The 13,351-nt window shown below is 39.2% G+C and overlaps 3 protein-coding genes across 3 annotated transcripts in view; 2 read left to right on the top strand and 1 right to left on the bottom strand.

Moving 5' to 3' along the window:
- LOC107563003 (serine/threonine-protein kinase pim-1-like) overlaps positions 1 to 2,527 on the top strand; it is a 5,104-nt gene extending 2,577 nt beyond the window's left edge. Inside the window, exons 4-6 of the mRNA XM_016247777.1 lie at positions 1,970 to 2,150; positions 2,277 to 2,354; positions 2,470 to 2,527. Of these exons, the coding sequence (XP_016103263.1) occupies positions 1,970 to 2,150; positions 2,277 to 2,354; positions 2,470 to 2,527 (317 nt within the window). The remainder of the gene's footprint in view (positions 1 to 1,969; positions 2,151 to 2,276; positions 2,355 to 2,469) is intronic.
- Positions 2,528 to 5,435: 2,908 nt separating this feature from the next.
- Positions 5,436 to 7,053, bottom strand: LOC107561694 (heat shock factor-binding protein 1-like). The gene is made up of 4 exons (XM_016246172.1): positions 6,772 to 7,053; positions 6,171 to 6,237; positions 5,820 to 5,964; positions 5,436 to 5,599 (listed from the first exon to the last, which is right to left on the bottom strand). The coding sequence occupies exons 1-3, from the start codon at positions 6,814 to 6,816 to the stop codon at positions 5,843 to 5,845; spliced, it is 234 nt and encodes a 77-aa protein (XP_016101658.1). The 5' UTR covers positions 6,817 to 7,053; the 3' UTR covers positions 5,436 to 5,599; positions 5,820 to 5,842.
- A 757-nt stretch (positions 7,054 to 7,810) lies between these two features.
- Positions 7,811 to 13,351, top strand: LOC107561685 (PHD finger protein 23B-like). Its single transcript, XM_016246161.1, has 5 exons — positions 7,811 to 8,378; positions 9,498 to 9,529; positions 9,612 to 9,704; positions 11,066 to 11,660; positions 12,761 to 13,351. The coding sequence occupies exons 1-5, from the start codon at positions 8,351 to 8,353 to the stop codon at positions 12,952 to 12,954; spliced, it is 942 nt and encodes a 313-aa protein (XP_016101647.1). The 5' UTR covers positions 7,811 to 8,350; the 3' UTR covers positions 12,955 to 13,351.

Raw genomic sequence — 13,351 nt, forward strand, 5'->3', positions numbered from 1 at the left:
GAAACCCGGCTTTTCTTACCGTCTGGACATATATCGACGAGTGAAATAAACACTGCAAGTCGAGCACCCGGTTTCTGAACCCAGCAGAGGGGGTGCCCATCGAGGACCTACCCTAAAAAGGGACAGAAACACACAGGTCCCGGGAAACACTGCAAAGAAACTAGCAGAAGGGTTATACACACAACCACCATCTCATTAGATACACACATGTATATATTTATATATACATATATTTAGACATGGATCGTACTCACCCACCATGGTTCCCGCGTCGGAGCTCTGTCCGAAGAAGCCTCTAGACCGGACCATCAGTAAGATGGTCACTATGAAGCCATAGAACCAACCAAACCTAATAGGTCCAGCATAGGAGACTATAATGCAGGAAAATTTCCCACCTAACTTCGGTCAGGTGGAGAGATGGTGGTTACAGGGGAATTAGGAAGGTGAAGATAAGGGCAGATGTAAGACCCCCGAAGGAAATGAGTAGATACTGAGGTATCACTCTGATCCGGACAAAAGTGCTGACGCCCTGTCTGTATCACATCCCTTAGGTCTTTTACTTAGCTTCCTTTGACCCGCGATTCTTCCTACCCCTACCCGCGGAGGAGGAGCGCGAGCTGAGACACTAGCCTTCTGAGCCAGTCTCTGATCCTCAAACCGAGAAGGGCTAGGACCCCTGGGTTTGTTCAGGCTCAGACTTCGTGAAGTGCGCTCTGCTATTCTGACTTCTATCCCGGTCTTTCAGCCGGTCAGCCTGATATGCTTAGAGTATCCCCATCGTGTGCAATGAAGCGACAGCCCGACCTGCTGCTGCTGCGTATGCCCTGGCATCTGAGCGAGATGTCAAGGAGGGGAGTCTTAGAGGAAAAAATGGCCTCTTCCATTCCTTCTCAATGTTTATATGGAAAACAGGAAGAAAGGAAAGCTCACTTGAGCTTGAGGGTCATGGCCAGAAAAATAACGTTCATCAAGATACTTCGTGGCGTCACTTTCTTCACCCGCTTCACGGCAAGTAAAGCCTCGCCGTGGCGCGATCCATAATTTCCAAAAGCTCATCATACGCAGGGCAGGAGGATTGGGAAGGCTCAGCCTCAGCTTCTTTGCCCTCCTCAGACATTTCCTGCTTTTGCTGGGCTGATCCCAGCAGAGCACTGGTCCCTGAATCAGACAATGTTAATGAAATAACATCATCCTCCAGCGGCTCACTCTCGTGCACAGCCGATGATCGCGAAAGGGAAACCCCTCTTCAAAGTCATTGGCCAGATCCTCCTCTTTCCAAGAGCTCATCATACGCAGGAGTAATGGCCCCTGAATCAGACAATGTTAATGAAATAACATCATCCTCCAGCGGCTCACTCTCGTGCACAGCCGATGATCGCGAAAGGGAAACCCCTCTTCAAACTCATTGGCCAGATCCTCCTCCAATCCTCACAAGCTCATTCCCTTCTGTGCTTCAGCATCGGCGGGTCCTGAATCGCGGGAAGCAGACAGCTGCCCCTTTTTCTTCGAAAAGAGAGACAAACAAGAGCGGAGCTTTTCCCTTGGAAAAAACGCTCACAGTGCACGCCGATTGCCCCCTCGCAGGCATTGCGTGCGTGCTCTTCGCCCAAACAAATAACGCATAGATCGTGTGTGTCATCAGATGTTAAACAACACGGATGCACACATCCTTAAACGCTTTGCTGGTGCTCGCCATAATGAGATTAATAGAGATCGCTCTTACCACAGAAATGCACGCTTCAAACAAAACAGTCAATGAAGACGAAGAAGAGAATGATGTGTGCTCCCGGCGCCTATTTATACTATAGTCGCACCGATAGTGACGTCATGGCTGTCGCTGGCCAACGAGTTGGTGTTTTTTCAATGTATGCTTCAGACACGGGTCACGACGAGGCATTCCCCATAGCGACCCCTAGAGGACGCAGTTCAAAGTTCCCATGAAAGGGAAATCAAAATCTCTTCCTTTTAGGTAAAGAAATGTTCTGGCCACCGGAGTTCGATGTCGACGGTAGGTACTATGCAAAGCCAGCGACAGTTTGGTCACTAGGGATCCTGCTGTTCGTGATTGTGTGCGAGTATTATCCAAACGACAAAGACCTGCAAATGATCAGCAAGAATGAGTGGTCCAAACCCAACCTGTCACCTGTCAGGTGAGATCTTGATAAAAGAACAAAGATGGACAATTTGAATTATACGTATGAAAGTATACAATTTGAAATCTAATTATAAAAATGTGCAACGTATAAGTTAATAATCTCTCTCATCTTTTTGAACAGAAAGCTGCCAGATGATTTGCGATTGTCTGCAGCCAGATCCCCAGCAGAGACTTGTTCTGGAGGAGATGCTGGTTTATGGTACTAAGATTAGAATCTAATATTTGCTAAATGTTTTTTTTCCATATAATCAGTCAAATTTGCTCTAAATATCATGTATTAAAATAAATAACACTGATTTATGTTTTTGTTTCAGGTCGTGGAGTAAGACATGGAGAGTGCCAAAAAACGACTCCCTGTCACGGAAACTCTGATGTTTTCTGTCTTCAGTCAGCTTTGCATCTGGCAGGCTGACATGAGTGGCTTTTCCATCCCTCCACTTTGGCCTTGGCGTCTTGTGTCTTGCAGTGCCTGGCAGCTTGAAGTGGCATTATTTATATTTATAATTTGTGTTAGATATGTGTATTATGTGTTAAGATATTTTTATTAAGATATTTAGAAGGATTATTATAAGAAATTTTAAGTATAATAATAGTATAATAATAGAATAAGTATAATATTAGAATAATAATTAGAAAATGTATTAAGATATTTGTATTAAGATATTTATGCACTGTGCAGTGTTGGGGGTAACTCATTACAAGTACGAGTTACGTAATCAGATTACTTTTTTCAAGTAACTACTAAAGTAACGCATTACTTTTTAATTTACAAGAGAATATCTGAGTTACTTTTTCAAATAAGTAACGCAAGTTACTTTTTTTTCCCAATTTATTGATTGAAAGCTCTCCTGTCCCCATGGTGACAGAAATCAGAAGATGTTACTGTAGTTCTAAAATAAATATGAATATGCATTTATTCATCTCACTCACAAGAAAACACACAGATTCAGTATTCCTCAAAATGAATAAAAATAATGCAACTCAGAATATGACGCAAACCTGCAATAATTAAATGTTAAACAACACAAATATCCTTTATGTATTTAATCCCATTCTATTAGCTTCTGACCTTCGATGATCCGGTTCAACCGTACTAATAAGCAAAAATTACTCTAGACAAACATTTGTGTGTCTTTGTTTATTGCCGAAGTGTGTTGAAATTTCTTCTTCTGCATTCTACTGTACGGATGTAAATTTACTTTCCCTTCAGCCTGAGGCTTATTCATTTCACTTTTGGTGTGAAAAGGCTTTTATATTTGCCAAAAATATAACTTTTTTATTTTAAAAACAAACAAGCAAGCCCTGCCCAGATTTAAAAAGTAACGCAAAAGTAACGTAACGCATTACTTTCCATAAAAAGTAACTAAGTAACGTAATTAGTTACTTTTTATGGAGTAACGCAACATTGTAACGCATTTCTTTTAAAAGTAACTTTCCCCAACACTGGCACTGTGTTATATTACCAGAGATCTCTCTCTATGGAAAGCTGTGGAAACACTAAAATAAGAAAAATAAATAAATATCAACAATTCATTCACCACTACACTCATCCATGACACAAACATTCAGTGTAGTGTACAGAAATATTCGGAAATGTCAAAATGACATAAATTATGTTCACTTGACACAAAAACACATCCCATGTTAGCTTGACAGAATTTTGGATTTTTGAGTTTAATTGTTCTGAAAATTATAAGATTTATAAAGCACATTTAGCCAAAACTGTATAGTCTATGTCAGTTGACAACACATACATTGTGTTATTAACATAATAACGTACACACACATTATGACATTAGATATGAATGCCACTTCAACAACTTTCAGTACAACTTACTTGAGTCTGGTGTGGAATAATATAAAATATGTGAGTAAATACATACATATATAAACACTTTCAAATACCATAAAAGTCATGATGGCAGATCACTGATTTGTTTTAGTTAGTTTACTTTTTTTTCTAACTTGGTCTGATCATCTGCTGTCACCAATTAATACAGAAAGGCTTTAATAAGGCTTTAAAATGTCCCTTCCTCTAATACCACACATCTTCAAGCAGTTTGGCTGATATGGTTCCCTCGACATTAGTCGTTAATGAAGGCTTTGGAACTGTGCACATTCTTGTGCATCCATTGACTGTATAAAAACATAGACGTAGTGTCCGTGACGTCACCCGCAGATTTCCGAAGAGCGTTTTTGAAGCTCAAAAGTGGGCGGAGCCGGCCGTCACCGCCGGATAATCGAAAATGGGCAAAGAGGCGGGAGCTGGTTGCTGAAGCCACGCCCACCCAGCTCGACGGTGGTGACAGCAGCGGCAATACACCTGTCACTCAAGTGGCCACGCCCTTAATTATGCAGAACTTTAGTTCAAGTTCAAGTCTGCTTTATTGTCAATTCTTCCACATGTACAGGACATACACACAGAGAATTGAAATTGCGTTACTCTCAGACCCTTGGGTGCATACAGATAACATAAATTACAGATTAAATACAGACTGTATAAAAACATAGACGTAGTGTCCGTGACGTCACCCGCAGATTTCCGAAGAGCGTTTTTGAAGCTCAAAAGTGGGCGGAGCCGGCCGTCGCCATCTTGGCGGCGCGTCACCGCCGGATAATCGAAAATGGGCAAAGAGGCGGGAGTCTGCCACAGGCTCCGAGTGTCTCTGTCTTTAAGGCTTAATATAATTTAAACGGATGAGTTATAAAAAAATTCACCCCTCACAGTTGTCATCAAGGGCAAAATTAGCTATATAGACCAAAATTATTTTTTGAACCAGGCTGTAAACGTTTTTTTCTGCTGTAAAGTTGGGCATTTTAACATGGGGAGTCTATGGGATCGACTCCCTTTTGCAGCCAGCCTCTAGCGGCCAGTTGATGAATTACAGTTTAAGTCACTTCCTTGTTGGCTTCAGGAGAGAGAGCAGGAGGTTGGGTGCATCCAGTGGGTCAAGTTTATGCATGATTAACATGACCCAGTTAACCCCTGCTGGTAGATGTCATAACTACACCATCTGGCTGCATATACTTTCCAGTGAAGGCTTTTTAAAAGTAGCCATGTATTCTAATTAAATACTTTATATACAAATCTTGACAAAAATAATATTTGGAGTTTAACACTTTTCTGTTTGAATAAGAAATAGCATAGGAGCACAGGAAAGAAAACAGCGACTTTAAAGCCATTTCATGGAGTTTTTAATAATCAGCAAAACATGCAGGAATCACATGATTTCCCCTGTGATTACAATGAATAAATACAAAAACAAGTTTTAATTTGCTAATCTTCTGTCCAGTAATATAGTTTTAACCTTACAATATGTAATAAATTATGTAATACGCATAGGCAAGCACCATTTTAATGAATTACTTCAAACGTATTCATTCACATTTCATTTAAAAATTCTGATACTGCAGTAGAAGGTCCTCACTGTGTTCCTTGGCAGTCTGAAAGAGAAAAGATACTAAAGATTAAATAAAACACAAAGACATGGCATGAAGACCACAAAACTTGAACTTGAACCTGACTGTGTCACAAGCAGATCAATCCAAATGTAATTTCAAATACATATTCTACTGCAGTTTATAGAATATAAATGCTCTCTAAATAGTAACAACTTTGAAACAATGGCATCTTCAAAGTGGCAATAGCACCACCTACACTTACTAGGATGGCGTTGGTCATTGCCTTCAAGCTGTTCCAGAGGTCTCAGTGACTTTTATTTCCTCCTCTAACTCCTCCACACCTGCCTGAGTCATGAGTTCAGAGATGTTCTTCTCCAAGTCATCGATTCGCGTACTCATCTCATCAAGTATTAGAATTAAGAGAAAACTCATTTTGAATAAGCTATCATCACATAGGAGATCTAGGAAGCATGAATTTTCTTCTAATAAATACAGGTTTTGATTGTGTACACAAAAACATAGCTAGTGCATTCCACTCAATTATGCTACAATTAGGTACTAAATTAATTACAATTATTTACACTGATAAAAACATGCATATGTGGAAGGATATTTCGCCCAATAATCTGGTCTGACATGGTCTGGAACTTGTCCTGCATCTGCTGCAGTAAGGTCTGTACCTAAACAAAAGAAAAAGAAAAAACAAACAATCTGAAAAATTGTGAATGAACACTGCGTCCAACAAGCATAAATGAAATCCATCTAGAATCGTGTGGGTTTTGCGTGGGCCTCCCACACAGGAGTAAAAACAGCAGTTTAAGGGCATGCTCCCCGCCCACGCCTGGAACCGAAACCATAGTAACAAGGGAACCCTCTCAACATCGTGTAATCACACACGATACCCAACTGTGAAATCAAGAAATCCTCGTTGTATAACCCTTCTGAAAATAAGTGCCATCTACATTTTAATGTAATTTAACTATAGACGGATGAAGAAAGAAACCATTTGAAAATACATTGAACTCACGAGAGTGATCTTTCAATACAACTTCACGACAGAGCTATTAATGAAGGATGACTTACAACACAGGCGAATCACAGCACTTCTCATTCTACATTCATTCCCTCTGGCTAGTGAAGTGAGCGTGACTGAATACTAGGCGACTGTAAGTGCACGACCCAGATTTGTATCTCGGTCAAAATCAAATACTCACCACAACAGTCAGGTCCTGAGATGTTTTAGGGTCCTTCTCAGACATGTCTTCTTCAAAAACCCCTACCTTCCTTCGCGTGATCTTTATGCTTGTGTGATCAAGAGCCCTGTCAAGGCTGTACAGTACTGCGTGATGTATTCAAGGTGGAAACTGCCGTTGAAGCAGTAGCTGATCTCGTTGTTAAGAGGCTTGGTCAGTGAACTGAAATCAACAGATCGGCTTTTGCTCTTTTGGATGTGGTCCTTTCTATGTCCTAAAGGGGGCGCTCGGTGGCTCAGAGTGTCACTGCATGTCTAGCTGACATTTGCAACTGTACTCAATATATTAAAACTAATAAAAAAATAACAATTTTAAGACATATACAGATTAAAAATAATTACATGCCATTAATGAAAGATTAAGTGATAAAACGGGAGGTTTTAAATGCCACATAAATCTCAAAAACCAGTGAGTTAGGCTGACAATATAGGTAAAAAATAAGTAAAGAAATGTTGCCTTTTGATAATATTTTATATTAGATTTCTAGAATAAATTCGATTTTTAATATTTACCTAAAATACATTAAACGATGTACACTAGATATGTACATTATTTACAGTACATACCCGTACTACACTACATCTTTTCTAGATTTTCATTATTTTATTTACCAGTGTCGCCTGTGAACCAAATCTTCCTGAGCCGCCAAGCGCCCCCTTTCGCAGGTAGATGTTCATTTCGTGAAATACAGCTGCTTGGCCTTTCCACGGGCTTGGGTTTAATGGCAATACGTCATTGGCAACCGAAATGACCGGGAAAGCAGCCTCTGTTAAACCACTGATCTTTACACAGTGATTGAAATGTCCAACGATCTGCATAGAAATATTTAAGTTAATAAATGTACCGTTATTTATTTAAACCAGTCTACTATGCAAACACAGCAAATACAAGCCATAGGATTTGGAACAGATACACTCAATTTCCCATGAACATAGCAGAACAACGACTAGCGCAATGAATTGTGGGTATTGATGTTTATTCGTCATTGGATTCCGTGCCGCCTGTCAGAAAATCTCATATGTTGAACTACATGTCCCATGAACCCTTGGAGAGACAATTTTTACATCGCAACAGCAATTTGACCGCAAGGGGTTTCTGGAGTCAGTTGACATCGTCGACTCTAGTGAGGCGCGCCGCAGGCGACACGCAGACGTAATTTTTGGGGAACTTTGGTCCTTTCCCCCACTTCGTCGAAAAGGCATAATAACGCGAACGCAGAGTTTATGTTACTAACATTCGTTGCAAAAACATGCTGGATCCCTGGTGGTCCGTTAGGTAATTGAATTGCCAGCTGGATCATTTTTGCAACGCTGGTTGCTGGCCAAAACTAAGTTAATCAATCTTTCCCGGGATTTAAGAGCCAGCGATATTTCATTGGAGCAGTTTGTAAAACGAAGTAAACTCGTCGTTGGAATCATTCCGATGCCCAGCTAGCGACTACAGCTAGTCAGTCAGCCGGGGCTTGCTGCGCCCAAGCCGGGCGAAGATTGACGCTGCACGGTGTCACCCAACTGAAGAGGATCGAGCTTATTAGGCGACAATGCTTGAAATAATGTCCGAACACCAAGGTAAGGAAAACATAAAACTTGAATTTCAAATATTCAAACTTTAACCATGTTGTGATATGCAACACCCATCATCATCATCATCGTCGTTCAGTTTGAGCAAAGTCTGTTAGCAGCTTTAATACTGCTGTAACTTTGCATGCCCGTTAGTTTAGCAGACTGATTTCACAAGTAAACCCGATTCAATGCCAGCCACTTTGTAATGTTTGATTGTGTTAATGAAGCAGAGGACATTTTACTGCGCCGACGAGCTGGTTCATACAGGGATTAGCCGAGTTGCTATCTTGATGGTAGCCATTTGTTAAGCAGTATCTCATAAATGATTTCAAACATGCCTGATATCCAACCACTGCTTTCCGTTCAAATGATTTCATGAACAGGTTTACAAAACCGCAGTTACGCTGCGTTGCGCATTTTGTCTTCGCTAAATAAAACAAGCTCGGTTTCAAATTAGTTGCCTCTTTTAATCCCTTTAACCAGGTGCCAGTTGAATAGTTTTTTTATTAGTACACAGTTAGGCTGTTTGTCTGATATTTTAACGTCCTTTAAGGCAAAAACGTTGCCTTTTTAAGGCTTGTCAGTGCTTAGCGTGGTAGCATTTCGCTGCCCGACTGCAACTCTTTTGTTATGCCGGGGTGAATGTCTTGCGAATGGTGTCTGTTCCCTCTCAACACTTATAGGTTTGTTCGTTGTAACTATATTACGATCAACATAAACCAATATATGTTTTTAAAGGAGTTTCCAAACCAGAAAAGTTGTCTTGTCGTGTTTCGACGTCGAGAGCAAGTTTTAAGCTGCTTCGTCCTCTCGCCTTTTTCACCGTTTTAGTTTATTAAAGTGTTTGTCACTACATTAGTTTAGTTTTCTTCACAATTAGTCTCTCAATTCGTGTGGATGTTTGGATGTAAAATGGTGCCTTGCGCACTTGAATTTTACGCCTCAGTCAACAGGGTGTCGCGAGGAACACAGTTAGCGCGTTAGCTTACCGTCGAAAACGCACTTTTACCAGGTTTGTAAAAAATAAACTGCACCACACTATTCCGAATGCAAAGTATTCTCGGTTAAATCTGTTATTTAGCAACGAATTAATATTGTTCTCTCTCCTTTCTTTTTGCTACATAGATTCATTACTGAAGTGCAAAGCAGAGACTCTGGTAAGTCAAACAAGGAAATAAGATTTTCATCCTACAGATGGCAGTGCTTGTCCAAATGCTAATAAATAATGTTCATGTCCAGCCATCAGAGAGAAGAAAGAGGACAGTGGAGGACTTCAACAAGTTTTGCAGTTTTGTTCTTGCATATGCTGGTTACATCCCTTCTCCAAAGGAGGTAAGAATGGAGCATTGTTTCACATTTAGGTGTGGTTTCATGCATTAAAGCCCTTTTAAAAATCCTGTTCCCGGAGACCTCCTAGTGCTGCTCCTTTTTGACACCCATTCCAAGCATGTACTAATGCGCTAATGAGCAGAATTTGACAGATACTGGATTTTGTAGATAATGATAACCGAGTTAAAAATCTATCTGGGAACGGTTTAGTTGGGCTGTAGTTTGTAAAAATCAGTATTTTTTTTAAAGTGCTGAAATTTAATAATAATATACTTTAATATATTTATGCTTTACTTTAATCATGAGAATGTTATCATTTTCAAATCAATCAAATTTATTAAAAGCTGTGCCTCATCACACAATTTTTATCATACAAATGATATACAAGAAATGGAGAAAGAGAAGAAATGTCATAATGTCCACATTTAAAGGGGTCATATGATGCTTTTTTAAAGATCATTATTTTGTGTATTTGGTGTAACAGGATGTTGGCATGCTTTAATGTTCTGGGTGTATTATGCAAATATTTCCACATAGTGAGGTAGATATGTGGGGCCGTGTTAGAACGAGCCGTTTTAGGGGGGCGTGGCAGAGTCTTAACTTTGATAAAGAATATCTCTTTGGTTTTGAGACTTTCGTCTTTGCAACTTCAGGGATCTTATTTATGCACAATCAGCTTGTAACACTCCAAAGAGAAAGGCAAACTTGAAATCGCATCATATGACCCCTTTAATGTATATCATGATGTCCATGTGCCCTCATTAAATATACGTCATACCAAGCTTACTTTTTAGATGTGTATATTTCAGCTTGATTTTGTCTTGGCATATAACTAGTTCAAACACAGTTTAAAACAGAAAGCAGGTTGTTCTGTGCACTTTTTTTTTTTTGAACATTAAAAACAATCTAATTATTGGTGCTGATTTGTCCCAATAATCGATAGTTCCATGAATTAGCTGTTGGTGCCAATGAGTTAAATCAGGTTTGTCAGTTTAGGGAGATATCCAAAACATGCAGAACCACAGGTTTACATAGTTTACTCCAGTTCTGGCCAGTCCTGCTCCTTGAAGGCCACTGACCGGCAGAATCAACTCCAATCACAATTAAACACACCTGACCCATGGTAGTCAAGCTCTTCAGCATTACTAGAATCTTCCAGGCAGGTATTTTGGGACAAGTTGGAGCTAAAATCTGCAGGATGTTTGACCCCCATGATTTAGCCTGTGCTTTCAGTGCTGTCAATCTTCTTCATTGAACGTCTTTAGCCCTGCGCTGGTCTTTTTTTCATCCTGTATTTGTAGATGTAAGCTGTTTTATGACCAAATATCATTTGAGCCATTCTGGTTGTGTGTCTCTGTCCACAGGAAAGGCCATGGTCGCCAGCATCCTCCAGTTCTCCAAACAGCTCTGGTGCTTCAGGTGAAGGCAGCGTTTTAGGTGGAGCGAGTTCTAACATGGCTCCCAACTGGAGTCACGGCACGTCGGACTTGCACACCATCCACACGTTCGTTCGCAAGGCTCGTGCCAATAAGAGCAACAAGAGCATGCGGCGGCTGTCGTCTGACAGCGCCCTGATGGACAAAATGTGTTTAAAAGACCCTTTCTATGAGGGCCAGGTCGCCAGCAAAGCTGAGCGCAAAAAGGACAAGAAGCTGAAGCGTCTTTCTCTCGGTTCCGGCGTTGGTGACAGCAGCAGCAGCGGTGGCGAGAAGCGTGCAAGGATCAAGCGCAGTAAAAACCCCAAACAGTCCAAAGCGCTTAAGAGCTCGGCCCAAAGCGAGACAGACTCAGAGCATGGTCTCGGGCATGGAGAAGAGCATTTGGACCAGGGAGCAGCGGCTGAGCGCAGACTACAGGCCCAGGTGAAAGAAGAAAAGGAGGAAGCCACCAGAGAGGCAGATATGAGTTCCAGTGAGGGAGAGACTTGGATAGCTGATGAAGACATAATGGTGGAGTCAGGTGAGTTTATTAGGGACTGAGGAAGATTTAGATGGTTTGGAGATGCTCATAAATATTCATTGAAGGATTTTAATTAGTGCTGTCAAACGATTAATCACATCCAAAATAAAATATTTTCTTTACATAATATATGTAAGTGTACTGTATATATTTTTATGTATATATAAATACACACACATGCATGTATATATTTCAGAAAAATGTTGTTTATATATTAAATATATATATAAATTATATGAATATAAATATAGAAATGTAAATATATTCAAAATGTATACTTTGTGTGTTTATTTTATTTATATATATATATATATATACATTATACATTTTCACAGAACACACACATTATGCAAACAAAAACTTTTATTTTGGATGCGATTAATTATTTGACGGCACTAATTTTAATATAAGGATTTTAATATTGTATTGTTACTGAATTTTATATCAATGTGTTGAAATACAACATCTCCATATGTATTTTCAGCAGTCATTACTCCAGTCTTTAGTGTCACATGATCCTTCAGAAATCATTTTAATATGCTGATTTGCTGCTCAAGAAACGTTTCTTATTTTTATCAATGTTGAAAACAGTGTTTGCTGCTTGGAATCCATTATACACCCAATTCAAAAGTTTGTAAATAAGAAAAAAATTATAATAATTAATATTTTTGTTCAGCAAGGATACATTAAATTGCCCAGAAGTGACAGTAAAAATGTTTATAATGTTACAAAAAAATAATATTTCAAATAAATGGTGTTTTTAAAACTTCCTATTTATCAAAGAATTCTAAAAAATGTATCATGGTTTCTAAAAGAAAAAAAATATTAAGCAATAAGTAAAAAAAACTGTTCTCAAAATGGATGAAACCCCATAATAAAAGAGTGCCAACTAATTAATAAAATAAAAAATGTGTGTATATGTATATGTATGTGTGTGTTATATATATTATTTTTATTTAATTTTTTTTATTAATTAGTAATAAGTCAAAAATGCTTGCAATCAAATATACAATAAAACATAAAATCAAAACAAATTCTATACCATAAATAATTTCATTAATGACTTTACAATTTAATACAACTTTTTATTTTCCTTACAGGGGATGATTCGTGGGATTTGATCACCTGTTACTGCGGTAAACCATTTGCAGGACGGCCCATGATTGAATGTAATCAGTGCAGTGTGTGGGTGCACCTCTCTTGCGCCAAAATTAAGAAGTCTAACGTGCCCGACATATTTAACTGCCACAAATGCAGAGACTCTCGACGGTCAAGTCAGAAAAAAGACACTTAGATGAGGGTGATCATTCCCTCAAAGCTCTGAGTGTTCCCATTTCTCCAGTTTTTGTATCCAAAAGCATTTTTTCAGTTTCAAAATACACGTTTTCCTCTCTTTCTAGTTACTCCTTACATGTTTTACAGTCAGTAGTCTCCATTACAGAGTTCACTGAGAAATAATGTTTGTACTGATCTCTTACCTCCCGAGTTGGTAATTGATCTTGGCTCATTTGTAACTGTTTCAGAGATGCGTAAGCTAATTGTCATTTGTTTAAAATAAGAAGCTTGCATATTTAGTAAGTGCCACTATTTTTCTTTAAGAAAAGTTAGAGAACACAGCCACACTACATTTTCACAGATGTATACTATATTGGTTACTTTGGTACTACAAGAGTCTATTTAAAAGTAATAAA

The sequence above is a fragment of the Sinocyclocheilus grahami genome, unplaced genomic scaffold (assembly GCF_001515645.1).
Source record: "Sinocyclocheilus grahami isolate Dianchi unplaced genomic scaffold, SAMN03320097.WGS_v1.1 scaffold24.1, whole genome shotgun sequence".
Classification (NCBI taxonomy): Eukaryota; Metazoa; Chordata; class Actinopteri; order Cypriniformes; family Cyprinidae; genus Sinocyclocheilus; species Sinocyclocheilus grahami.

What these genes read in the sequence shown, in the direction of transcription:
- LOC107561685 (XM_016246161.1), top strand. Translation starts at nt 8,351, where the DNA reads ATGCTTGAAATAATGTCCGAACACCAAG. An exon ending in AATAATGTCCGAACACCAAG is followed by an intron (nt 8,379 to 9,497) that starts GTAAGGAAAACA and finishes TTTGCTACATAG; the next exon opens with ATTCATTACTGAAGTGCAAA. An exon ending in AGACATAATGGTGGAGTCAG is followed by an intron (nt 11,661 to 12,760) that starts GTGAGTTTATTA and finishes TTTTCCTTACAG; the next exon opens with GGGATGATTCGTGGGATTTG.
- LOC107561694 (XM_016246172.1), bottom strand. Translation starts at nt 6,816, where the DNA reads ATGTCTGAGAAGGACCCTAAAACATCTCAGGACCTGACTGTTGTG. An exon ending in CTCAGGACCTGACTGTTGTG is followed by an intron (nt 6,238 to 6,771) that starts GTGAGTATTTGA and finishes TCTTTTGTTTAG; the next exon opens with GTACAGACCTTACTGCAGCA. An exon ending in AGACCAGATTATTGGGCGAA is followed by an intron (nt 5,965 to 6,170) that starts ATATCCTTCCAC and finishes TAATTCTAATAC; the next exon opens with TTGATGAGATGAGTACGCGA.